The 25,408-nt window shown below is 42.5% G+C and overlaps 1 protein-coding gene across 1 annotated transcript in view; it reads left to right on the top strand.

Annotated features, from left to right (window-relative positions):
- The window catches only part of LOC139198786 (protein diaphanous homolog 3-like), a 163,894-nt gene that overhangs the window by 67,711 nt on the left and 70,775 nt on the right, over positions 1–25,408 (top strand). The window contains exons 18-22 of the mRNA XM_070827734.1: positions 3,497–3,592; positions 4,872–4,966; positions 14,236–14,337; positions 16,725–16,964; positions 19,706–19,835. Coding sequence (XP_070683835.1) covers positions 3,497–3,592; positions 4,872–4,966; positions 14,236–14,337; positions 16,725–16,964; positions 19,706–19,835 — 663 coding nt within the window. The remainder of the gene's footprint in view (positions 1–3,496; positions 3,593–4,871; positions 4,967–14,235; positions 14,338–16,724; positions 16,965–19,705; positions 19,836–25,408) is intronic.

Below are 25,408 nucleotides of genomic sequence, written 5' to 3' on the forward strand. Positions count from 1 at the left end.
AGGCCTGCCTGTCATGTACAGCATCAGTCATGCTCTTTCACAGCAGCTTTATTTCATTCACCATTCCCTTTAGTGCTTTGACGGCACAATTCACTGATACTGCCTTGTGGGAAGTGCTACTATTTGGGAAGCAAGTGTGTGCGCAACGTTACACATTGTCATATTTTTGTCAAGTGCCTTTAAACTGTGGCAGAGATTGGATCAAAACCAGTCAGTAGAATTTTTTTTTACAAGCGAGAAGAGCAGATACTCTTTTTAAATTCCTTCTTTGCATCCTCATCTGACCCCTGCAACTAAACATTTCTTTTCCTTACTCAAGAAAATAATAAAACTTTTCCTTTCTTGTATACCCAAGACCCCACGGTTTTCATCCATTCAAGAAAAGACAGGGACACAAATTGACATATTTATTTTGTTTTTTGGTTTGTTATTGTGTGAGTAATGCAGAATGCATTTTCCCTTAAGTATGCTCCACTGATGGGAAAGGAATATTTAGATAGTCCTTCTTCTTTGCTCTATTTTTCATACTTATGTCTCCTTCTACTTTGTCCACAGTCTTGCCATCAAGTTGACATTTATCACAGGGCTCCATTAAGAGGCCTTAACTTGGAAGTGCCTCAATGGTTGCGCTGTCAGTGTCGGTGTCTGTCTCTAATGCACTGCTCTCCCCTGTCTTTTGATGGAGTCCTGCTTTCCTTTTCTCCGTATCTGATCCCAACCTCTGATGCTAGCTGCGGTTCTAGTCAGTGGCTTCGTTTGTAACTTACATCTATATGTCGTGCTTGCTCTCTGATTCTCTCTCGTTCTGTCTCTCTAAACTGGTTTAAACTAGCTTTTTTTTTTTTCCCCCCGTGTGACTGTGTGTCATCCTTAGAGCATGAGATGTCTACTGTAGTCACACCATACCTACACTGTGTCCCTTGCTTTTGCTAGACCTGTGATGTGGTGCAGACACCCCACTGCTCTGCATTCACAAGTGTGCCCTTATCTCTCCCACTTCCTGGGTGATAGCGCAATCTGATAACTACAACAGTCGCCGCTCCCTCTGATTGATTAACCAGTGACCTCTGACCCCCTGCGGGACATTTTAATTGGCTGATGTATAATGAGCCGGCTTCCCTGAAGAAGTGCTGTTTTAAGGCCAGAGGATGAGGGGCTGATGCTGGAAGGGAGCAATCTAATTAGCTGATTTAACTGATAACACCTGAGGCAACTTGGTGAGCGACTTTGTGTGTGTGTGTGTGTGTGTGTGTGTGTGTGTGTGTGTGTGTGTGTGTGTGTGTGTGTGTGTGTGTGTGTGTGTGTGTGTGTGTGTGTGTGTGTGTGTGTGTGTGTGTGTGTGTGTGTGTGTGTGTGTGTGTGTGTGTGTGTGTGAGTGCGTGTACTATATGATTTCTATCTTATCACTACCACCTCTTGTACCATAGAGATGAATGCAGCCCTTGCAGTATTGCGTGAGGGTGATTCATGGATTGTGTGACCCCAGCCAAGTATGTTTATATGCACTGAAAGAAGGTGGTTAAAAATGTGTGTTTCATGTGTGTGCCTATGTTTTGAGGGAGAAAGTCAGTGTGTGTGTGTGTGTGTGTGTGGTATAGTAAATGAGAATCTGTAAATTACGATGAGTAGATCAATACATCTTAATGCAGTAAACTGGAAGCTTTCTAGGGGTGACTCCTTATATTGCAAATACACCCATAATGCCAAATTTAAGATTACATTCACTGCTCTCATTACACTGACCGAATAGTTCAGTCCCTGGGTATTTCTTTTACGGCTGCATTACGTCAAACGAAAATATTCTAGATGCCTTGTGTATCGTTTCCATAAACATCCACTCAAAATTCACTTTCCTAACATCTTTGGAATCGTTTGGATTGCGACAAGTGCTGCAACAACATCAACAAGTAAAATTTGAGTAATCTGATAATTACTTTCTAGAATAACAGTTAAATTGTTTGGTCTATAGCAGGTCAAAAAACAGTCCGTCCCAATATTTCCAAAGCCCAAGGTGGCGTATTGAAATTGCTTGTTTTTATCAAATCAACCATCCACAAAGTATCAAAGAGGTTGCTACAGCCTGAGTGATTTTTCAACTAAATAATTTCAGCTCTAATCTTGACCAAGATTAAAAGCACAACATGCACGTCTGGGTGCTAATTGTTTGTAATTGTGGGCCAAAACAGGTTCATGTTTAATGAAATCACTTGTTAAATGCTCACACAGTGTTTTTCTCCAGTTTTCAGCCACGTTTCATTTAGCTGTGTACAGCGTAATTTGCTCTTCCCGTGTTTGACACTGCGGTGGACATGGGGGCAGTCTTGTGAAAATGCATTCTCTCTCCTCTGCCTTTTCCATGGTACATATTTCCCACTGTCTTCCTCGTCCGTCCATTGCGCTTCCCCCTCTCTCACACACACCTAAAGACTGTGAGGAGAGTGTACCAACGGAGGAGCCACGTAAGTCCAAGGAGAGCTCATTGTGTGGTCGTGTTTGCGTATTCCTTCCTTCGGTGGGCTGTACCGTAGACGTGCGTGTTTGTGGACATGCTAACAGCCCTCTCAGCGGGTGATCCCAGCACACCTCTTCACTTTTTAATTAGATACAGGATCCCTGAAACATGACCAAGCCCATGTGGAACAGTAGCAATACCTTTCCCGTGGATTAACCCCTCTCCTCTCCTCTTCTCTCCTTTCCTCTCCTCTCACCACACACCATAATTACAGCACCAGACAATTACCCAGCATACTCCTGGGATGCACATTTTGTTCTCTTAATCTGGTGTCTTAAATAATTAAAACCAACCATGAACTCCTCTTTGTGAGTGTGGCTCAAGAGGTTTGTGTATATGTGTGTGTGTACATCTGTGTGTGTGTGTGTCTTCTTATTGATTTTTCTTGTTTTGTTGTTTGTAATCCAGATTTCATGATGCCTCTCCTATCTACCAATAGCACCACCGCAATCCCAACCACCTGGCTCTGTGTGACCCAGAACAGATTTACCTTTACCTATAACCTGATCATTGGATGCTCAACATTGTGTTTATGGAGCAGCCATGGCTCACCCATACCTTTAGTCTGTCAGTGGTGTGAACAGTTCCCCTTAATCCCTTTCTCCATGCTTCTCTAACAGCCTGGCATTCTGTCATGGCAGACTGTGTCATTGATCACATGAAAAATATGTAAACACACAAACTGAGAAAAAAAAAAAAAACGTTTATTTTTTAATTCAAATATTTGAACTGCTTAAGAATTAGTAGAATATCGGAACTTGATAGATACATTTATAAAGCAACTGGATAGTCTCTACATTCCACTTCCTTTGTGTTGCACTTGAAACACTGTTGGACACTGAAACACACATTCTAACTCTCATAATCTCACTGCATTTGAAGTTGTGTGTGTCATACATATGTCAGCATTACAGTAAGTGCATGCATTTGTGTAAATCTGTCCTTTGTGTGTTGATATTAATTCAGCGTTTCTGTCTTCATCAGCCAAAAAAGAGGAGGAGGATCTGGAGGATAAGAAATCCATAAAGAAGAGAATTAAAGAGCTCAAGGTGCTCGATCCTAAGATTGCACAGAATCTGTGTAAGTATTTGTTTCCTTTCATCCCACTCCTCCTCCCAAGGATTGGATTTAGACACTTCCATGTGTGTGAGCCTCCACAACTCCTCACAATTCTCTTTGCTCTTTTTCTCACTTAAGTCACCTGCTTTCTCCCTTAGTCTATGTTCTTTGCATGTTTGCATGTGGAGAATTTTGCGAGGGAATGAGTTACACCTTCCTTTGTTGCTATAGCAATGAAAGCAACATTTTTCTGACAACGTGGCCACTGCTACCTGTGACTCATGTCTTCACGCACACACACACACACACACACACTAAGCTAATTAACCGTGTTAAGCAGGAAAAACGACACAGAAAACAGGAAAAATGCAGCTCTGTATGATCATTTTCATATCAGTCTCTCTCTCGTTCTCTCATACGCACGCACACATGCATTCACGCGCGCATGCCTGGTCTTAAAATGACCGTTTTTAAAGCACACAGCAGGATCTAGCTGATGAGGATCTAGCTGATCTCTTAAGCACTCCCAGATCTAAGCACCTCATTGGCTTATATCAAGGGGAGCTGTGACCTTTGTTTCATGTATTAAAAGAAAATTAGACTAATCAGCCCAGTAACAGTGATAAATCATGCAGCGGAAATTATAGAGCAGGAACGAGGAGAGAAAAAAAAAAAAAAAAAATGGAGAGTAGGTGGTTTCTGTGCTCCACCATTGAACGTGTGGGGTTTTAATTCTGTTGCTTGACTGTTACAGCAACTATTAAGATAACAGTAAGACTAGTAAGTCAGTCAGACCTGTTGCTCTAAGCGTATATACTGTATACTTTTTAAAGTTTGGCAGCAGCCAAGTCACACATCTTTTAACTGTCTTTTCACTGGCTTTCTCTGAAGGTTCCGCTGCCTAGGCTAATGACTTATGTTGACAAGGCATTTGCTATTCAGTCCTCAGTGGAGCCACTTGCCTTAGGATCTCATGCTTGCAAAACCGGTGCAATTTTTCAAATCACCTCTTCTGCAGTTTTATATCTAGCTGATTTGTGTACTGATGCAATTTTAATTATATAATTTATTATAATATTTCATTATTTCTCCTTAGTTGCTACTTCATGTCCTTCATGTGTCCTTGACGACTGTTCTTGTTTATATCTCTTTTCTATTTCTCTCACGCTTATGTTTTTTTTCCTGTTACTGATTTGTATTACTAGGTGTCTAAAATTGTAATATTACTCATCAGTAGTAATGCTATGTAGTATGCTATTAGTGAATGCTTTTTTTCCATCTTATATCTGTGTCTGTGCAGCCATCTTCCTGGGTTCCTACCGCATGCCTTACCAGGAAATTCGCCGAATGATAGTGGAGGTAGATGAGGAGCAACTCACTGAACCTATGATCCAGGTAAGGCAAGTTTTCCATGAAGTTGTAAAAACATTAACAGCTTCAGTTACTCAGCTCACATGAGGAGAAGACTTTCTAGGCCCAGCCACCCAAGCAGCTCTGACATGGAAGAAATATTGGAAACTAGCCCAGCCTACAATGTGCAACTTTTGACCTTGAGGCTGGAGGTATATATTTTTAGCGTTGTTGTTCTCCTACTCCGTTGGTCAGGTTCATGCCCCAACTCTTGTCTGTCATCTTGATTAGTTGTCTATCTTGAAACAGCATGCAGCCTGAGGCTGAAATATGGGGCACCTGGAAACTCTGCAGTACAACAGATGTTAAAGTTGGCAAGAACAGGAAATTTGTGAATCGATAAATAAATAGATAAGCAAACAAATAAGTACTATGCTGATGTTAAACAGTATTTCTTTAAATGGAATTCTCCTGCTGTTCTTGTTTGTTACTGCTTTATGACTTTGCAGCTTTGTGGCCCTGACTTCTACTCGCTTTAAGACCTATTTCAGTTTAATGCCGGCTCTATAAAACAAATTTAAAGCAAGTACAGTATCTGCACGAATGGAAGGCTATTATAGAGGTTTTGAGCCCTGACAATAAATGCCCTATTATCCTCTGTCTCCTGCTTGGCCGTGGGAATAGTCAGCAACAATTGGTCGTCAGACCTCAGGCCACTAACAGGAGTGATAGCACAGAGAAGGTCAACAGTGTAGGAAGTGGCGAACAAGCAATGAAACTTTAAAATCAATTTTGAAGGACACAGGTGACCTAAGCAGGGAGGCTAGAATCTGGAAATGTTCTCCAGTTTTTCTAGTTCTTATCAGTACCATGGCAGCTGTTTTTTCTACAAGCTAGAGGCCGTCAACTTCCTGTGCAATCTGGGGGAATTTGGAATTACAGTAATCTAAATGGCTGGAATTAAAGGTATATGTAAAGTATACAATTAAAAGAAATCACCAAAAATGTAAAAACTTGATTACTTGAGAAGTTGTGAACCAAATGTTGTGGAAGCATTTAAGAGTTTTGGATTATTTTCCCGTGATCCGTCACTGTGGGTGTGGGTACTCTGAGTTGAAACAAACAAAAACAAACCTGAGCCATGGATGCATACATTCTAAAGAGTTCATTTGATCGATAATTGTTAATTACAACACGCAAAATAATGAATAGTCATTAAGGTAAATTCCATTATACTGCATCAATAATAAAAACTCAAGTAATGGAAGTGACAATATTTGTCCTGGCTCCAGGCATCGTGGACAGATTTTCAACCCAATTTAAATGCAGTAGACCAACATACCTACCACATAGTAGCAGCATTTGTTGGGGTGACTGTTGAATTCAGATGAGAAAGCGATGTAATCAACATGGCATAGATAATTAAACATTTATTCCATTTGGCTGTCTTAAAAAAAAACCAAAACAAAAAAACCCAATTGCAATTTGACTTTCAATTGTCTACATACATATTTATAGCCTAAAGGATATGGTCTGTGTTTGACATTAAAAGACACTTCATTGCAGTTGCAGAACTTTACTTTTTCTGAAATTCACCAACAGGGTTCAGACCTCACCAGAACACACAGCAAATAGAACAGCAGTAGGTTAGATTTCTATACAAGCACAGTTCAAAGACTCCTATCAAGTCCTCGGGCTCATTCGAAATGAAATTCAAAGAAAACACCACATTTCAGGCATCAACTGTGGCAACTACATTTCTTCTGCCCTCAGCTAAATGTGACTATTCAGCCTATGCAGCGAGCTAAACATAAATGGCTTCAGTAAGCACTCAGGAGACCGTGTAACATTCTTCAGATGCTTTACTGATGTACCATTTGTATTATTCCCTTTTTCTTTTTTGTAAAACTGTAATAACAGAAACAGAATACAGAGAGTTTAGATTCAGTAGAAAAGCATAGGAAACACACTAAACATCATTGCCACATGCACATAACCGATCCCAAGTCATAACCTTAGCAACAGATGGATATAGTACGTGAAATAGCATGCTAAATGCTATACGCTACTATGATTTGTGCTAACAGGCAAGTCAGAGCTAACGGCTAGCTAACAATAATTGCCATACTAAGTGACAACTGACTCCATAGACATGTAAGAAGACAACTGCTTACTGAATAAGGCACTAATATACATCAACAATAAGTCATTTCATTTCAAACTTACAGATTATGCCATTTCAAGGGGTAACGGCTGAATGAGTCAACGGACACACCAGAACTTTCCTTCCATGACGTTTCAGTCTCTCAAGCGCACGCACTCGCTACTTCCGCTATATGACCACTAGGTGGCAGCGCTTACCACGGTCAATGTATTCCCAATAAAGACACATTTGCTAGATTAATTATTGGACAAAAAACTATGAACTGTCTTATAACAAACTCTCTGAACTGATATGAGGGACAGAATACTCCCCGTCTGACATCTGTAAGATGTCATACTAACAAACCGAACACACTCTTATCATAGGATATGAGTCTTTCAGGTGTGGTCCTTCGAAACCAGCAAGATGACTTCGCTAATGGGTCTCAAGTATAGTCTCTGTTCGCCGTTGCGGATAACCTTGACCTCGATCTTCCTTACTCTGTTGTCCTGACTGGGGAAAGTCTTTGATACCAGCCCGAGAGGCCAATCATTCCTGTTCTCTAGCCCATCTTTGAGCAAGACAACATCTCCGACTTGTAGATTGGGTTTTGGCGTCCTCCACTTTCGACGACCTTGTAGTCCACTGAGGTACTCTCTCTTCCACCGTCCCCAGAAGACGTTGGCCAGGTACTGTACACGCCTCCATTGAGCTCTAAACAGATGGTGGTCGTTGAACTGTCCTGGTGGTACTGGAGGCGTGTCAACTTTTTGTGTGAGCAGCATGGCAGGAGTGAGAATCTCAGGATGCTCTGGGTCAGTGGAAACTGTCGTAAGTGGCCTTGCATTAATTATCGCAGTGACTTCCGCAAGGAATGTCACTAACACCTCGTGTGTGAGCTTTGCATTTCCACGCTGCAGCAGCATTGCATCTAGGATCCGTCGACTAACGCCGATCATGCGTTCCCAAGATCCGCCCATGTGTGAGGCATGTGGGGGGTTAAACTTCCACTCGCAGCCACTGTCTCCAAGATAAGTGTTGATTTTGTTGTTATTACAGCCCTTTTTGTCAATTTGGAGTTCTCTGCAAGCGCTCACAAAGTTTGTGCCACAGTCAGATCTGAGCAGTTTGACAGCACCTCGGATGGCAAAGAAGCGGCGCAGTGCATTTATGAAAGACGAAGTATCCATTGATTCTATTACTTCAATGTGTATGGCACGGGTGCTCATACATGTGAAGATGACTGCCCATCTCTTGGCCTCTGCTTGACCGCCTCTTGTTTTTCTGACTGTGACAGGCCATGGACCAAAAACATCTAGGCCCACACACGTGAAAGGAGGGCCTGCACTCGTTCTGTCTTCTGGTAGATCTGACATGATCTGTTCTTGTTGCTTGCCTCTTAATCTGCGGCATGTGACGCAGTTGAAGATAACACTACTGATGGCTCTCTTCCCACCCACTATCCAAAAACCTGCAGCTCTGATAGCGCCTTCAGTGAAGTGTCTGCCCTGGTGGTGTACTTGTGCATGAAAGTGTCTGATTATGAGCTGACTTATGTGGTGTTTACTGGGAATGAGCACAGGGTGTTTGTCGTTTGTTGTCAGTTGAGCTTTTGTTAGCCGACCACCGACTCTAAGAACAGCGTTTAGGTCTATGAATGGGCTTAACTTGCTAAGTGGGCTTTGTTTGTGGACGGACTCACCCTGTTCCATGTGCCTGATGTCATCTGCATATACCTCTCTTTGTACTGCACGAACAATGGTGACTTTGGCCCGCTGAAGTTGTTCTTCAGTGATGTGCTTATTACATTTGTGCCATCTGTGACATGCGCTCTCCGGAGCACCTTTAAAAGACATGGCAATGTGCAGCAGCCTGGCGACAGCTTTTAACAGATGACTCCAATTGGAGAATCTTTGAAACCTTGCAGTTCCGAGCTTGCCTTTTGACAGGGACGTGGCACAGGATACAATCTCCGGACGCAGTTCAGTGTCGTTTTCAGGGTTAATGAGGTTGAAGGACTCTTCCAGTATTTGACCTTGGCCCGAGTCAGCAAGGAAGGCGGGTCCGCTGAGCCATGTAAAGTGGGACAGATGCTCGGCGGACAGTGCTCGTGTGGCATGATCGGCTGGGTTTAGATGTGTGGGTACATAGTGCCATTGGTGGGTCTGGGTAGAACGTCTAATGCGCTCTACACGGTTATGGACATACACATAAAAGCGTCTCTTTTCGTTGAAAATGTAGCCGAGTACTACTTTAGAGTCTGTGTAGAAGTTTACCTCGTCTATTGTGGTGTCGAGCTCTTCCTGGACCATATCTGCCACTTCCACAGCCAGCACAGCGGCACAGAGTTCTAGTCTGGGAATGGTGATATCTGGTTTAGGAGCCAGCCTGGCCTTGCCAAGGAGAAAGCCAACTTCACTGTGTCCACTAGCGGCTGTGAGTTTCAGATAGGCAACGGCCCCTACAGCTTTTGTGGATGCGTCACAGAAAACATGCATTTCCTTTCTTTGAGCCTCAGATAGTGACATGGATGTATACATACGGGGAATCTTGAGTTGTCGTAGGTGCGTTAGAGAGTCTTTCCATTTTTGCCATTTCTCCTGTTTCTCTTTTGGTAGTGGGGCATCCCACTCGCTTATGTCAGTTGAAATCTCCCTCAGGATGGAGCGGCCTTCAATGCTGACTGGCACAGCGAAGCCAAGTGGATCATATAAACTGTTGATGACTGACAGTACGCCGCGTTTGGTGAAAGGCTTGTCAGTGATTTCGTTTTGAAACGAGAATTGGTCAGTGGACAGGTCCCAGCCCAGACCAAGGCTGCGTTGCATGGGCGGGGAGTGTTGTCCGAGTTCGAGTTCCCGCAGGCCTGCAGCTAGATCTTCACCTGGGAAGGCACTGGTGACTACAGGACTGTTGGACGAAATCTTGTGAAGTCGGATGTTAGACTGAGCCAGCATTTTTTGTGTTCTGTGAAGAACGTCGATCGCCTGCGTTTCAGAGGCGAATGACTTTAGCCCGTCATCTACATAAAAATGGCGCTCGATAAATTCTCTCACATCACTGCCGTATTCTCTCTCTCCTTCCACAGCAGTTCTCTTGAGTCCATAAATGGCAACTGAGGGTGATGGGCAATTTCCAAACACATGGACTGTCATTCGAAACTCGACCACTTCTCCATCCAGGTCGTGATCACCGAACCACAGAAAGCGCAGATAATCACGATGGTCCTCTCTGACCATGAAGTTGTGAAACATTTGCTCCACATCAGCCATCACAGCATGTAGGTCACTTCTGAAGCGGAGGAGCACACCCACAAGACTGTTGTTAAGATCTGGACCTTTGAACAGCACTTGGTTGAGAGACACATTTTCATACTGGGCACTTGAATCAAAGACTATTCTGATTTTAGCTGGCTTTTGGGGGTGGTAAACACCAAAGTGTGGGAGATACCAGCGTTCCTGATGGGGTTTGAGTGGAGGAGCCCTTTCTGCGTGTCCTTTATCGAAGATCTTTTCCATAAACTCCACGTAATGTTCTTTCATCTCTGGCTTTCTCTTTAATGTCTTACGTAGCGACATGAGGCGGTTGAGAGCCTGCTCTCTGTTGTTAGGTAAGCGTTGTTGATAGTGATGAAAAGGCAGTGGAGCCACCCAGTTATTTGCCTCATCTTTAGCAAACTCACTGTGCATGATGTTCAGAAATGACTCGTCTTCTGCAGAGAGTGCCAGTTTATCATCATCAGTTGTTTGCTTGAAGATGTGTTTGCCCAGCTCATCTTTGGCTTGTGTGCCCTCAAAACAGGGACATTCTTCTGTGAACTTTACCTTTGTGTAGATTTTGTTTTCACAGGAAGAGAGGAAACTGGGGCGGCCATTGTCGAGTATGTTTGTCTTGTAAGAGTTCATTGTGGGCCTGTGGGCTCCTGAGAGGCAGACGTCTCCGATGATTGCCCACCCAAGATCGAGCTGTTGGGCATAAGGTGCTTCATTGGGGCCGTTTACCTGGCGGCGAACCTTGTGCGCCCGAATTATGTCTCGGCCTAGGAGGAGGAGAATATCAGCTGATGGATCGAGTGGCGGTATTTGTGCAGCTACATGAGATAGATGAGAGTGAGCAGCTGCAGCTTCCGGGGTAGGTATCTCGCTCCTATTGTCTGGAATCTGGTTACATTCGGTGAGTGTTGGCAGTGGCATTGACACTTTTCCATTAACACCCTCGATAACAAAACCATGAGCTCTGCGCCCCATTTTCTCCATTGTACCAGAGCATGTTTTCATTGTGTATGGGAAGGCCTCGCCATGTAGACCAAACATATCAAAAAAGTGGGAACGAGCCAGTGATACATTACTTTGATCGTCTAAAACTGCGTACATCCTCCTTTTCTTTTCAGGGGCTGAGCTGGGGTACACATTTACCAGGCAAATTTTAGAACAAGACTTTCCTTGTAGTCCTTGTCCACATACCTCAGTGCAGTTGGATGTGGTCACCGTGGGGCTGGGGGTACCTGACTCCCCGCCATGCACCTCTGGTGGAGTGTCAGGGTCTGTAATTGTCCATGGGGGTGGCCCAGCATGCATGGCGGAAATGTGTGTGTCGCTGTTGCACTCTAAACAGTGAATAACGGCTTTACAGTCCTTGGCCCTGTGGTCTGTTGATGAGAGACACTTGTAGCAGATTGAGAGCTCCTTGAGTAGACCTCTCCTCTCATCCAGCGTCTTCATTCTAAACCCTCTACATTTTGCGAGTGAATGTGGCTTCTTGTGCACTGGACACTGTTTGCTGGGGTCAAGAGAATGAGCATTTAACTTATTGTTGGGTGCACCAACTTGTGTTTTGTTTGCTGTGATTGGGGCTCTGAACCGTGTTTGTCTCACTAGTGGCTTGTCCACCTTCACGTGTGCAGTGCTGTAGTTTTGTAGCATGAAGCTGGGGTCTGTTTTCATTTCAGCGTGGCTGTTCACAAACTGGACAAAGTAGGAGAAAGGCGGATAGTGAACCTTATGTTCTTTCTTATATTTTGACCCTTGTTTGACCCACGACTCCTGCAGGCCGTATGGGAGCTTTTCCACGATAGGATTTATTCCTCTTGGAGTGTCGAGAAAGGTGAGTCCTGGCAGATATCCTTCTTTCTTTGCTATTTCAAGCTCTAGAAGGAGGTCGGCAAGCTCTTGTAGGAGGTGGGCGTCTTTCGGAGCAACTCTGGGAAAGCTTTCCAGGCGTTTGAACAGAGAAGCTTCGATTACTTCTGATGAGCCATAATTCCTGTCCAGCCTTTCCCATAAAAGCTGAAGACCTGCTTCTGAATTGTTAACATGAACAGCTCTGATTCTCAGGGCATGCTGGAGAGACTCACCGCTGAGCCATTTGGTGAGTAAATCAAGCTCTTCACTGTATTTCAGGTTTAAATCTTCAGTGGCATTTTGAAACATAGATTTCCATGCTATATAAGTCTCTGGCCTATTGTTGAAAACTGTGAGCCCTGCTGTCAGAAGGTCACGACGTGAGAGGAGAGCAGCAAGGTCTGATATGTTAGTTTGTCGATGTGGTGATGGAGATGGGATATTATCCACTCCAATATGACTGGACGAATGAGGTGGTGGAAGGTTGGCAGGGTCACTTGCATATGCAACTGCTGTTAGCGTGCTTGGCCCCATGATGTGAGTGTTGTCTACATCACATTTTTGTCCTTTATTGTGCTTTACCTCACCTTTCATATTTGTGTCATTGGGGAAGTGGGTATTTACATATTCTTGAGTGCGGCTGACAGCCACACCCATTGTAGCAGGAAAGTTCTTGTCTGGTAGCTCCACAGACTCTGCTTGGTCCAGAACCGCAGCTTCTAAGACCCTCGCTGCTGCGAGCGCTGCTTCAGCCTCTCCCTCTTGCCTCAGGGCGTTCAGCGATGCCTCCATTCGGGCCCTCTCCATCTCGATGCGTGCCTTTTCGACCTCCATGTCTATTTGGCGTTTAGCATAGTCTGCTCTGGCCCGGGCGGCTTCAGCGTTGGCTCGTGCTTGTGCTGCAGCTAGGCTAGCTGCTGAGCTACTTGACCGGCGTGATGCAGTCGATCTGCACTCTGATATTACTTCCAGTTGGGAAAGCTGTGAGGTGTCTCCGTGGTTGGACATGTCTGCTGTCGCTGGAGTGGTGTCTCAGGACCCCGACGATGCACTTGAAGTGTAGACAATCTTTTTACTCTTCTGCCCTCAGCTAAATGTGACTATTCAGCCTATGCAGCGAGCTAAACATAAATGGCTTCAGTAAGCACTCAGGAGACCGTGTAACATTCTTCAGATGCTTTACTGATGTACCATTTGTATTATTCCCTTTTTCTTTTTTGTAAAACTGTAATAACAGAAACAGAATACAGAGAGTTTAGATTCAGTAGAAAAGCATAGGAAACACACTAAACATCATTGCCACATGCACATAACCGATCCCAAGTCATAACCTTAGCAACAGATGGATATAGTACGTGAAATAGCATGCTAAATGCTATACGCTACTATGATTTGTGCTAACAGGCAAGTCAGAGCTAACGGCTAGCTAACAATAATTGCCATACTAAGTGACAACTGACTCCATAGACATGTAAGAAGACAACTGCTTACTGAATAAGGCACTAATATACATCAACAATAAGTCATTTCATTTCAAACTTACAGATTATGCCATTTCAAGGGGTAACGGCTGAATGAGTCAACGGACACACCAGAACTTTCCTTCCATGACGTTTCAGTCTCTCAAGCGCACGCACTCGCTACTTCCGCTATATGACCACTAGGTGGCAGCGCTTACCACGGTCAATGTATTCCCAATAAAGACACATTTGCTAGATTAATTATTGGACAAAAAACTATGAACTGTCTTATAACAAACTCTCTGAACTGATATGAGGGACAGAATAACATTGCTGTTGAAACCCGGATAATGCCAATTCCCCCAAGGGGTAAACGGCTTAATTAATTGTTTGGACACTTTGGATTAACACATTTTATACATGCTAAAGCAATTGAAACATGAAAATGAGGAAGATATAACGTTGTACCAAATACAATTACTGAATGGAAGCATGTCAGGCATCACAGCAGAATCATCAAAATGGTATTTTTAATTAATTGTGTGCCGAATTGCTGTTCTCTCTCCTTTTCTTGCTCTCTCTGCTTTGTAGAACCTTGTAAAGCACCTACCAGAGCAGGAGCAGCTGAACGCCTTGGCCAAGTATAAAAACGAGTACGCAAATTTGTCAGAGCCTGAGCAGTTTGGGGTTGTGGTGAGTACACGCACGCACACACGCACACACACACACACACACACACACACACACACACACACACTCACTCACCTCAACTCTTCACCAGCCGGTTATAGATCTAACAACATGTACACGTATATCACATGAATAATCTTTCTTTATGTTGTGGCATTTTTGTTAATGGAAGTTCATTGACTTTATTCTCTGTAATGTCTCAGCTAAGATTACAGAGCGAAGACCTGTCTTCTACTTGCGTCATGTCTCTCCCCTTCTTTCTTTCTCCTACGAACACACACATACACACGCAAACACACTCAAGTGTGTAAATGCAGCACTTTAATATGGATATCCTAATCTTGAGCTTTTTAAAATTCTATCTTTTTAAGCCTTAAGAGGAAAGACGGGACACCTGTGGACCGCTGCACTAATTTATGCACAGTAAAGAGGCGCACCGCTGCCTAATTATGTCAGCATCGTTTTCTTAAAGACTTTTCAAAGGAGGTTTACTCAGAATTCAGCACGAAGGGTTTGTGTATGTCGTATGTCGTCTGCCCCATGCACCCACCTGTTTTTGGCCCACCTGTGAAAGCGAATCTTATCGCTGAATGAAAATGTAGTGACTGAGCGGCTGATGGGGGGAAAAGATAAAAAAAGAGCAAGCTCAGCTGTTGTGTATAGTTCATCAGGGAGACATAGAACAAAGAAAAGCCTGCTTATATAATGTTGTTTCGCTGCTGTGCCTGCGTGGGCCCGAGGAGGCCTGTGTGCTTTCACCTATCAGGAAAGCTCAGGTTCAAAGGGAATTTTTTATTCACCATTGTGCAAACACATGCATTTTATCTATTCGTTTTCCCATGTCCGCCTCTCTCAAACTTGATTTGAACCTCGTGTATAGTCGTGTTTATTCTAAGGAATATATCTGATTGCATTGTAAAAATCCTTACAGCAGCTTGTAGTCATTTAGTGTTTAATGCAGTTTAATGTATCTTTGTTGCAAGAAAAAAGCTCTCACTCTTCCAACAGCGTAGTATTCTACACTAATCAACTTGATGCAGTACAGTAGTTTTGGCTGATGACTTGCAGACTTAATGTCAGTGCCTGAAATCGTTGGATTCACTCTGTTTACCAGCATGTGCATCCTGCTGGCTCAACTGTAGTCACAGTCCTTATGACTGGCACTTCTTTGAATCTGACTACTTTAAAGTCTTTCATCTTGGATTTAAATTGTTGTTGACACTCCACAGAGACATACTTTACGAAGTTGCCAAAATATTTACTAACACTATTTTGTTTTTACACCATATGGGACATTATTTTTAAATTCCCAGTTCACACTCTCTAGCGTGAAAGAAATCTACAGTATATCAACAGAGCCGACTCTTCCATCTCACCATCCAACCACCACACTGATTAAAACACTTCAATACATTTGCTACGTTATCTGTAGCTTTTTCCTCTAGTCCACTTTGCTGCGTTAGATCCTGTCCTCTCATATTGTTAATACTGCCTATAGCAGCTCGGTTTGGTCCAGTATCCTCTGGAGCCTTCATGGAAACAACAGCTGCACCCATCCACTCCGAAGGAGCCCCGCTTTCTTTTTATCTCCCTCTGATTATCGTCTCCTTACTACAATATCTATATCACATAATTTATCCCATCCCTTCGCTCCAATTTCAGCATTATGTTTGGCTCTTGTGCACCTTAGCATTTCTTAATTTTGTCATATTCTTCTCCTGCCCTCTTTCCTCCCTCTCCTTCCCTCTCATACAAACACACACAGCACACGCACACACCAATGCTCACTCACTCACCAACCGAAATAGTCATTTGATAACATTACAGTAGCTATAATTAAACCCTTGATGGAGGACATCAAACCGCACAGCCAGCTGTTGTGTGAAACAGACAATTGGAACCTGCGGCCCTCCCCACCACCCCGCACACGTACACAATCACTGTTGTGGCCAAGCCCTGGGCCCAATGCAATATTTTCCAATTTTCTCTAATTGTGTGAGAGTGGTAATCCAAAGCAGCCTATTGTATATTCCACCCCCTCTGCTGCCTGCCCTATATGGACACTAACTCCACAATTAACTTACCAGACCTGGGTCCCAAATCAAATCACTGCCAGCATCTATTACTACTGCCTAGCAACACTTTCCAGCATGCCGGCTGCATAAATGTCTTTTAAATTAGATCGTCCGAATGTGTGAGTGCGCCGATTGTAGTTATTTCAAGTTTGACTATGCTCTCTGACTTTATTCTCTCTCTTTGATAAAACATTCTTGCTTTCCTCCTCTCCTGCTTCATTCTCTTTTCCATAATTCTCCTTTTTTATGTTCCTCCTTCTCTGCGGCTCTCCTTCATGCCTCCTTGTTTTTTCCATTTCTGTTCACCTCCCCCAGATGAGCAGTGTGAAGCGGTTGCGCCCTCGCCTGAGCCACATCCTCTTCCGGCTGCAGTTTGAGGAGCACGTAAACAACTTGCGCCCAGATATCCTGGCCGTCAACGCCGCCTGTGATGAGGTCAGGAAGAGCCGCTCCTTTGGCCGCTTGCTGGAGCTGGTGCTGCTGCTGGGAAATTACATGAACGCAGGCTCCCGAAACGCACAGTCATATGGTTTTGACCTCAGTTCCCTCTGCAAGGTAAGGGTTGCAATGTTGACCTCACCATCAACTGTTCACATACAGCGTGTGTCCTTTATCCCTCCAGTGGCAGTGGTTCAACATGAGTGATGCATGTTTGAGGAAAACCGTTCATGACATAAACATTGTCCATGGATTTTTACACAGCTGTGTTTGCAGTTGGACTACAGGACTGCAGCAATAACAATAAAAAAAAAAAAAATCAAAAGTTTGATAGAAAGGCCAAATACAAACTGAGCAGATCTTTTTTTAGACCCTGTCTTGAAGAGGCCTGTCAGATTCTGATTGCCACAGTCTCTGATTACGTGTAATCAAAAACCTCACACGTTAAAATGCTCATTTGCGATATGGATATTGTATTTTAATTTCATATTAGTCTTTTTGAAAGTCTTTTTCCAGGATGAGTTGCACGAACATGTACAATGGTAACTTCTGTGTATATAGGGTTTGTTTGTGTGTGTTGCGTGGCAACATGTTTCTAGGAATGTTAGCCTTAGTGTCAGTGTCAGTTTTTTCCTTTTATGTCATCGTGGCTGGGCCCATCAGTAAACTGATCTAAAGTGGCTGCTGTGATTAGACATTTGATTGAGCACTATGAGCCCCACAAGACACGTTTTTTTTCCCCTCTATCTGGCATCTATCAAAGCAGCCAAATCCAAGGACTACTTTATTCTCATTCTCCTCCTCAGAACAGATAAGTGAGGCCATGGCTGGCATCCCTTTGAAAGTTCGCACACCCTGTCGGACTACCCATGCTTCACGGGTCAGACACAGAAAATATCTCTACTAGATTTTATATGGCATGCAGACAGGACACCAAGTTTTCCTTTATGATAACGATGGTGAGAACAGAGTAGAGAGACTCCTCCAGTGGTTACATTGCAGCTGTTGGCACCCTCACTGCAGTTTCCACAGTAACAACCACTGCAGCCATTCATCATTGCCACCTCTCGGCCCTGTTAGACTTGTCGATATAAACAGCAGCGCTTGTGTGTACACAGTCATGGATTCATACACACATGCATGATGGATTAGTTTCATTAGTGTGACGATGAATACAATCAGTTAATAAAGTAATTTGTGATGCTACACCTCCAGTGTCCCTTATCTTGGTGCTTGTATGTTGTGGAACCAAGGTGCGAGTCAACGTCAGAGGCAGGATTTACAGAGGAAGACATCACCTTTGTGCCTGCTCCCAAGTTTGACAACTTAATTCCATGGCACACTCCACAGCACAGGAAAATTGCACCCAGCCCAACAGGAAAAAGCAAAATGTTTACATTGTCAACTATGATTACCATCTATTTAAATTCAGAGAGGGACCTTTTGTGAGTGAGCACTTGAAGCTTTTTTAAAAAAAAAAAAAAGGGGGGGGGAAACAGAAATGAAAAGAGAGATGAGAATGTTTGATTAGAGGAGATAATACAAACATGATTAAACCCAGCGGGGCTGAGTACACTGCTGTCTACCAATAGATCACCTAGAGAGATACACAGCAACGTACTCCACAGGAGGGATGTTTGGCGGGGATACTGAGAGACATCTTGGAATTAGACTATAAAAGAGCGATGATGGAAATTTATCAGAGAAATAGAAAAATTGTGGCGTGTGGAGGAAAGAGAGGCGCAAAGCACAGGAGGTCATCACATTGTGAATATGTGTCTGCTGTAGAACTGTCAACACTCAGAATGTATAAAGCTACTCAAAGGGCTTATAGCTGCTGAAAGAAGGAAAATGTCCTTTTTATTCAATTGCATCCATTAGGTATTGTTATAGAATAAAAAAAATCTGTTTTTTTTATCCTCTTCTACTACTTTTTTTTTTTAAAGTCCAAGTTTATTTTAAACTCTCTGTCAGCTATAGCACACATATCTGCTCTGTGACTCACTTGGCCTGTGTTCTCCTTTGAGAAACTTTATTTCCCTACAGCCAATCAAATCAAATCTTGCGAAAAAAGCAGTGACATTGGACTTCTTTTGTAAGTTGAGCAGATGGTCACTCGGAGTAGACAGCAGCCTGCTGTCATTAGAATTAGCTTTCCCGCTAATGTATCTTTGTAATGTAACTCACAAACATGAGCACATGTCCTGCACCTTATTTTTTTGAATGAGTAACCAAACAAACATTCACCTGGGGAAAGTGTAGCGCAAGCAGGAGATAACGAATTAACTGTGCAGCTGCAGTACAGTAAGTGGCTTGTAAACATACTTGCTTGTCACTTTGGTCAGGTTAAATGCTGGTGGGCTTCTTAATCTTCGATAACACTAACAACACGCCGGCTGTTCATGACAAGTCGGCTTCAGCGCAAGTTTGTTTATTTTGAAGAGGGACGAAAAAGAGCATATTCCGTTTTTTGCTCCATTTAATTCATAAAGAACTATTAACAATACAGTTCATAAACATGTTACAAGCATCACTTTTTCATTACAAAAAAAGATGACTAAATGTGATTTTAGTTGGACTTGAAGAAGATGGATTCTACAAATGTATATAAATTATTTTCCCTTGCTTCTTTGACTAATAGGCTGCACAACAGATTTATACTTAAAAGGATATGGTTAGCCTGTGGCATTTTAAGTAAGCACTTAGTGAAAAATATTCCATCACCTTTTACTCAATGTGAGCTGTTTTACTGCCCAGTCTGTAGAATTGTTAATAGTATATTGACCCTGAAGGACTTGAAATAGAGCACATATCTTATTGTCAAAGATATTTGTGTGTAACTATGTGTTTTACTTCAGCTTAAGGACACTAAGTCAGCGGATCAAAAGACCACATTACTCCACTTCCTGGCTCAAGTATGTGAGGAGGAATTTCCAGCTGTGATCAAGTTTGTTGACGACCTGGAGCATGTGGACAGAGCTAGCAGAGGTAATACACCGTATTACACACAAAGCTTTCCACACATGTACGTGCACACTGACACACACCCTGACAGGTTTGTATGTTTCCTGTCTCAAAACAAATACACGTAATATGATTTGAATGAAAACTTGGCAGGGGTATTTCTTCCTCATGCTTGCATGGGTTCTCTCTGAGTACTCCGGCTTCCTCGGGCTTGGCTAATTGGTCACTCTAACGCGCTTGTAAAAGGTAAGACAACATTACGGTTTCGTCAATGGAGTCTGGTGGTTTTTAAACGGAGCGATACAAGCAGCTTTTTCTGCTTTAATAAAAAGAATCTTTCAGGTCTTCCTCTGTAGGGATCACTTTCATGATGTAGAAGAAGACACTTCGAATAACAATTTGAGCCTGGCAGTGGCAAAAACAAGCAGTTTCAGTGGATGTGCTTTGATCGGCGCAAGTGACCCAGCAGATTACATGGTAGCATTTGCACCGCAGTCATTTCAAATGCAAACTATGCGGAAAAATAGGGCTCAGGTTTAAAAATAGCAAAGTTATCCTTTAGGCGTGTGAGGATCACAACTCCAATTACAAAGTAACAACTTCATTGTTACTGAATAATTTTAACACTGTGTTTACCTTCAACATTCTCTGAGGCAATATCACAGTGTGTTTATTGCAGTTATTTTGGCATCCTGCTGGTGTCAACTTAAGTTGTTTAGCTCTCAGTGCACAGGGAGTTTCATCCACTCCCTGTCAGACCAACATCTCTGGCGATGTTTACCAGCAGGGCTTCGCCAACTGGTCTTACAAATGTTAAATTAGTAATAAAAACCGGACCATTCTTTGTGCAAACAAAAGGCATACAAACCAGGAACTGTTTCTTTTTTCCTCTCTGTTTTGCGGCTCTCTGTGACAAACTCTAGAAAACTTTGGCATATTGTTTGATGGTGCTCATTTGGAGCCATGGCCTGACTTAAACAACAGTGAAGGTTTGGGCAACAGCAGTGGTGAATGATTGGAAAAGTGGGCCTATTGAAAAGATAATGAGCTGCGTGGGTTGTCCAGCTATAGAAACCACTGATATCATGAACCATATTTAACATTGGGTCATTTCAAATCATTAAGGTTTAAGCATTCAGATCCATCAGTGTCCGGATTAAACAAATTACTTGTAACTGAGCTCTTTCAAAGTGATCTTTAGGGAGAAACTGGGTTCAAGATCAGCACACCCAAACACAGTGGTAGCGTTCGGCATGAAGTAAGATTCAGTAACCACCAGTGGGATAACATACTATAACATATAACATACTATATTGTTTTATATTTTCTTCATAAATAATAAAGAAAAGATATATTTGTTTGTTTGGGCTATATTTGATCACTAGGGAGAGATCCAGGCTGTAAAGAAAGTGGTTTGAAGAGTTTAATGCATAAACTAAATGGCCCACCTAGACAATGCTCTTACCTAGACAGAAATGGAGCATGCATCCTCTGTAATCCTCCGTTTTACTTTGAGCTTTACTTTTAACTTGATACTTTTGTAACTCTCTTGGGATTATTCTGGGATTAGATGCTTGTTGATTCTAACCCTAAAACACGTTGTATTTCACTACTTATGCTGCACTCTGCTCATCTACACCGCCGTCTGATACATACAACATTAATGTAGTTAAAGTCTCTTTGTTTGCTTGAAAGAAATTGAAAGTTTTATAATCTTTGTAACCTGAAGCACAGGCATTCAAACAAAAATGCACGCTTCTCTGAGTTTGGTGAGTGTATCTAGAGTAAAGGTAAAGGTCACAGGCAAGCAGGGACAGACTGGGTGGTCAAAGGAGACTCTCATGTTCTTTGTTCATATTGCCATAGGCAACTCTCAGGAGGAAGTAGCAAGCAGCAGTCTGTGTACAGTGTGTGTGTGTAACTATATATATATATATATATATATGCAGTTCTACTGTCACAGCATGTTTTTTGCCGCTCCAAAGAAGATTTTAACCACTGCTCTACTCCCAGCAGGAGGGAGTGAAGAAAAGTCCGAGGAGGAGAAAACAAGAGTGAGGTTCTTTGAAAGGACCCCTCCAAGTTTTTGTTGGGGCTTTAATAATCTCTGTATAAAGTGTTTCTGTCGAGTGTTTAATTTCACCCAACTTTGCTGTGTGTCCACAAGCTCTTGGTCAAGACTCATAGGTGAGGGTGAGATCAGTGGTGAGGTCTTCAGTCTTTGTCCACCTTTTTACTTAATGGACCTCAAGCTGAGTATATTTGTATATATATATGTATATATTTGCATATATACAAAGTATAGAGTTCTTTCTCTGTCACTGTCTTTCTTTGTGTTTCAATATGAGTATGAGATGCATACACCATGTGTCTCATCTCTCCATATCTAGTATTCAGACACACAAATCCCATTTCGTCTTTGTAAACCATGCTCTTGAGTGGCTTCCTTTTCATTAGGTCTGACAGCCATTCGGGAGGCCCGAAGACACACTAAAAGGCTGCATTACATTCATAGACACTAACCAAAGAGCTTACTTGAGCATGAAAACAGGGTTGGATAGAGGCAGCAGTAATGATTTGCACTGTTGCAAAAGCTGCTGTCTTTTGACTGCGTGTAACACAGCCTTCGTTTCCCCCATTGCCAGCTCGCCTCTCATGGAAACAAAACTGCAGCTTAGTTCAGGGTTCCTTTGTGTGTGCCTTCTTATTTCTGCCCCTCTCTCTTCTACTCAGCACTACAATCATTATTTCTCCTGACACGGAGAAGCAATCCTTGTGTGCTGCTTCTCTCTGTCATTTTCTATGTATCTATCTATGTATCTATTTATCTGTCTGTCAATATCTCTCTCTTTCTGTCTTGAGTCTGGTCCATCAATCTTGCTTTCTGTCCCCTTTCCCACTTGTTCCTTTTTCTTTTGTCCCTCATCCCAAACACACACACACACACACACACACACACACACACACACACACACACACACACACACACACACACACACACACACACACACACACACACACACACACACACATATACAACACATGAAAGTCAGGTTTAGCCAATAACAGTTTGTTGTGTGGACCTTAGTTTATTATTGAAATCACACAAACATAGAAACACATTAATGTGCTCAACTGGGATACTTTGAAGACTTAGTGTAATACTAAATACAAAAGTCTTTATGGAATTTAATTTTGCAGCAAGGACGACTGCTTTGGTGCAGTTTCCGTCCAAGGCTTGTGACCCTGAGGAGTCATTAAGGAATTTATTTGGCAATAATGTGAAGATTCAGTTATATTGAGATGATTCTCATATGCAGATCAAGTGTTGTTTTGTAGTTTTTCCACATGCAGTCTAAGTTATGAGCCTTAGGCTGAAAGCACATAAAAGGAGAAGTCTACATTGCAACTTGCAATTCAGTGACCCCCGTGCTCGTACTGTATGTAAGATATGTTCTTCAGCACATGGAGTGTGTGCACCAGATTTTTTTTTTTCCTTTCCAAGGCTCTGTCGCCATCCGTCTAGTCCCACTTGTCTGTCAGGCTTTGGCCTCAGAAGGCAGATCTGCGTTTTTTTGGCCTCTTAATTTCCATACATCAAAGGATGATCTATAGTGGAGCTCTGTGTGCAGCGGCGCTGTTTGTGAGTGAGTATGCATGGTTGTGCACTCCACTCAGTCTCATTTATAGCACAGCAGGTTGGCAGAGTAATAAAGGGATGTCAATGGGGGATTTGACCTCTACAAATATTCCAGTTATTATTCTTCTAAAACATCCTATATCTGTCTGCCACCCCTCTGGACCACAGAGGCATTCAGGCCCCACTGCTCATAAAAATCACTCGTGCTTTAACACACAGAAAAATGAAGCGTGAGCTGGGTGGCCACAGAGAATAAAGAAGACATTGAAACACGTTTTTATGTTTTATCTAATGCTCTGATTGTCACCGTACCATAGAGTAAGTATTTCACAATTCTTAAGTTACATATGGCAGAGCACGAGCATCATCTGTTTTCCTACACTCACTCCAGCTCAGTCCCTGGCAGATTTTCCTCCAAAGCCAATATTCCAACTTTTTGTCACCTACATGTCTCCTCTTAGTCACCAAAAGCGAGCAGTTTGGATTGTGAAGCCAAGAAAAAAGGAGATCCCTCTGTTTTGTTCTCTGTCTTACCCTCCTCTTTTTTTTTTTCTCCATCAGTGAGTGCATCATCACTAGGCTTTAATCATTTCTATTAACAGACTGCCTGCCTGGCCTCCTTCCACTTCTAAATGCTGCCCACACCTCATTCAGCAGATTTTAGTAGCTTGGTTAACCAGACGGCTTTTAGGGAAAAGAGACAAAGATCAAAATGGAAATGATAGAGCAGGTGTTGGCAAGTTGTCTGATCGTTTACTGAAACGTTCTTTGGATGGATCATACTAATCATGTTGGGCACCGGTCAGTTAAGAAATCATTATTTAGTAAAAGATTTATAGTTATCAGAATCAGCTTACTCTGCCAAGTATGTGAACACATAAAAGGAATTCGATTTTGTTTGGTTTTTTCTTGTCCTCAATGTACTTACAAACAGTTATAAGAGCAATTTTCATGAAGATAAAAGAAGGCATACAGCTAAAAACAAGGACAGCAAAGCTGAATAAAGGTAGGAAAACAAACAGACCTATTACTGTATGTACATACAAGTACAAGTAAGTACAAAAATAGATGCGCAGTGTTTATAGAATCCATTAGCTGTTAGGCTTTAAAGCTCCGAGGCAGAAGAGCATAAAGAAAGTGTATTTCTGTTCTGTTTTCTGCCACTGAACTAACAGGTTAATAGAATTTCTATAGAAATTCCTATTGGTGGCCTGTCAAAGTTGATATGTCAGTGACTTATCAGTAAGAATACTATAACAGTACTGTACAGTAAGTTTCTCAATACTGCGGCTCACTATTAAGGGTGGTTAAGTTAGGCCACAGGGTTTGGGGATTTTGTAGGTTTTGTAGTGAGGTCGTACTGCCTTCACCTTCAATGATGCTTCAATAGAAAAGCTATTCAGGTGGTCATGTGATCGGGGTATAAGGCACAGCTAGACAAATTTGAATTAGTTAACTTTTGTTTGGGGTTAAGTCTATTTTACAACTTGCAGATAGTCTGGTTAGCACAATAGTGAATTTCTAAACATTTGACACGATTGTGTTGCTGCGTTAGTTAACGTCGGGCTCTCGACGTGTCTTCCTAATTGTCCTTATTGTTCCTGAAAGAAAAGAAATAGAAATATTTTCTCCCCATCACAATTCTTCTGCATGACAATGTTAAGGTGTGCTTAGACAGGTTTCTGTTTCTTTCTTTTTTACTTTCCACACTGGGGGGGGGTTGATTTCTAAAATAAAAATCAGTGTCCAAACCGCCAGTCAGTGCAGAGCAGTCGCTCTGTGAATACTGCTCTGATTGAGACATCGTTGGTTGCAACGAAGGCATTTTCAGTGCCTTTCGACTGACTGTTAACTATTAGTATCAGTACTTTCCACCAGAGACAGGGCAAGAGAGCAAAATAAACATTACTGGAAAAGGAGAATGAAGACAAACCAACACATTGCTAAGAGTTAAAAT

The sequence above is a fragment of the Pempheris klunzingeri genome, chromosome 1, assembly GCF_042242105.1.
Source record: "Pempheris klunzingeri isolate RE-2024b chromosome 1, fPemKlu1.hap1, whole genome shotgun sequence".
NCBI classification, from domain to species: domain Eukaryota; kingdom Metazoa; phylum Chordata; class Actinopteri; order Acropomatiformes; family Pempheridae; genus Pempheris; species Pempheris klunzingeri.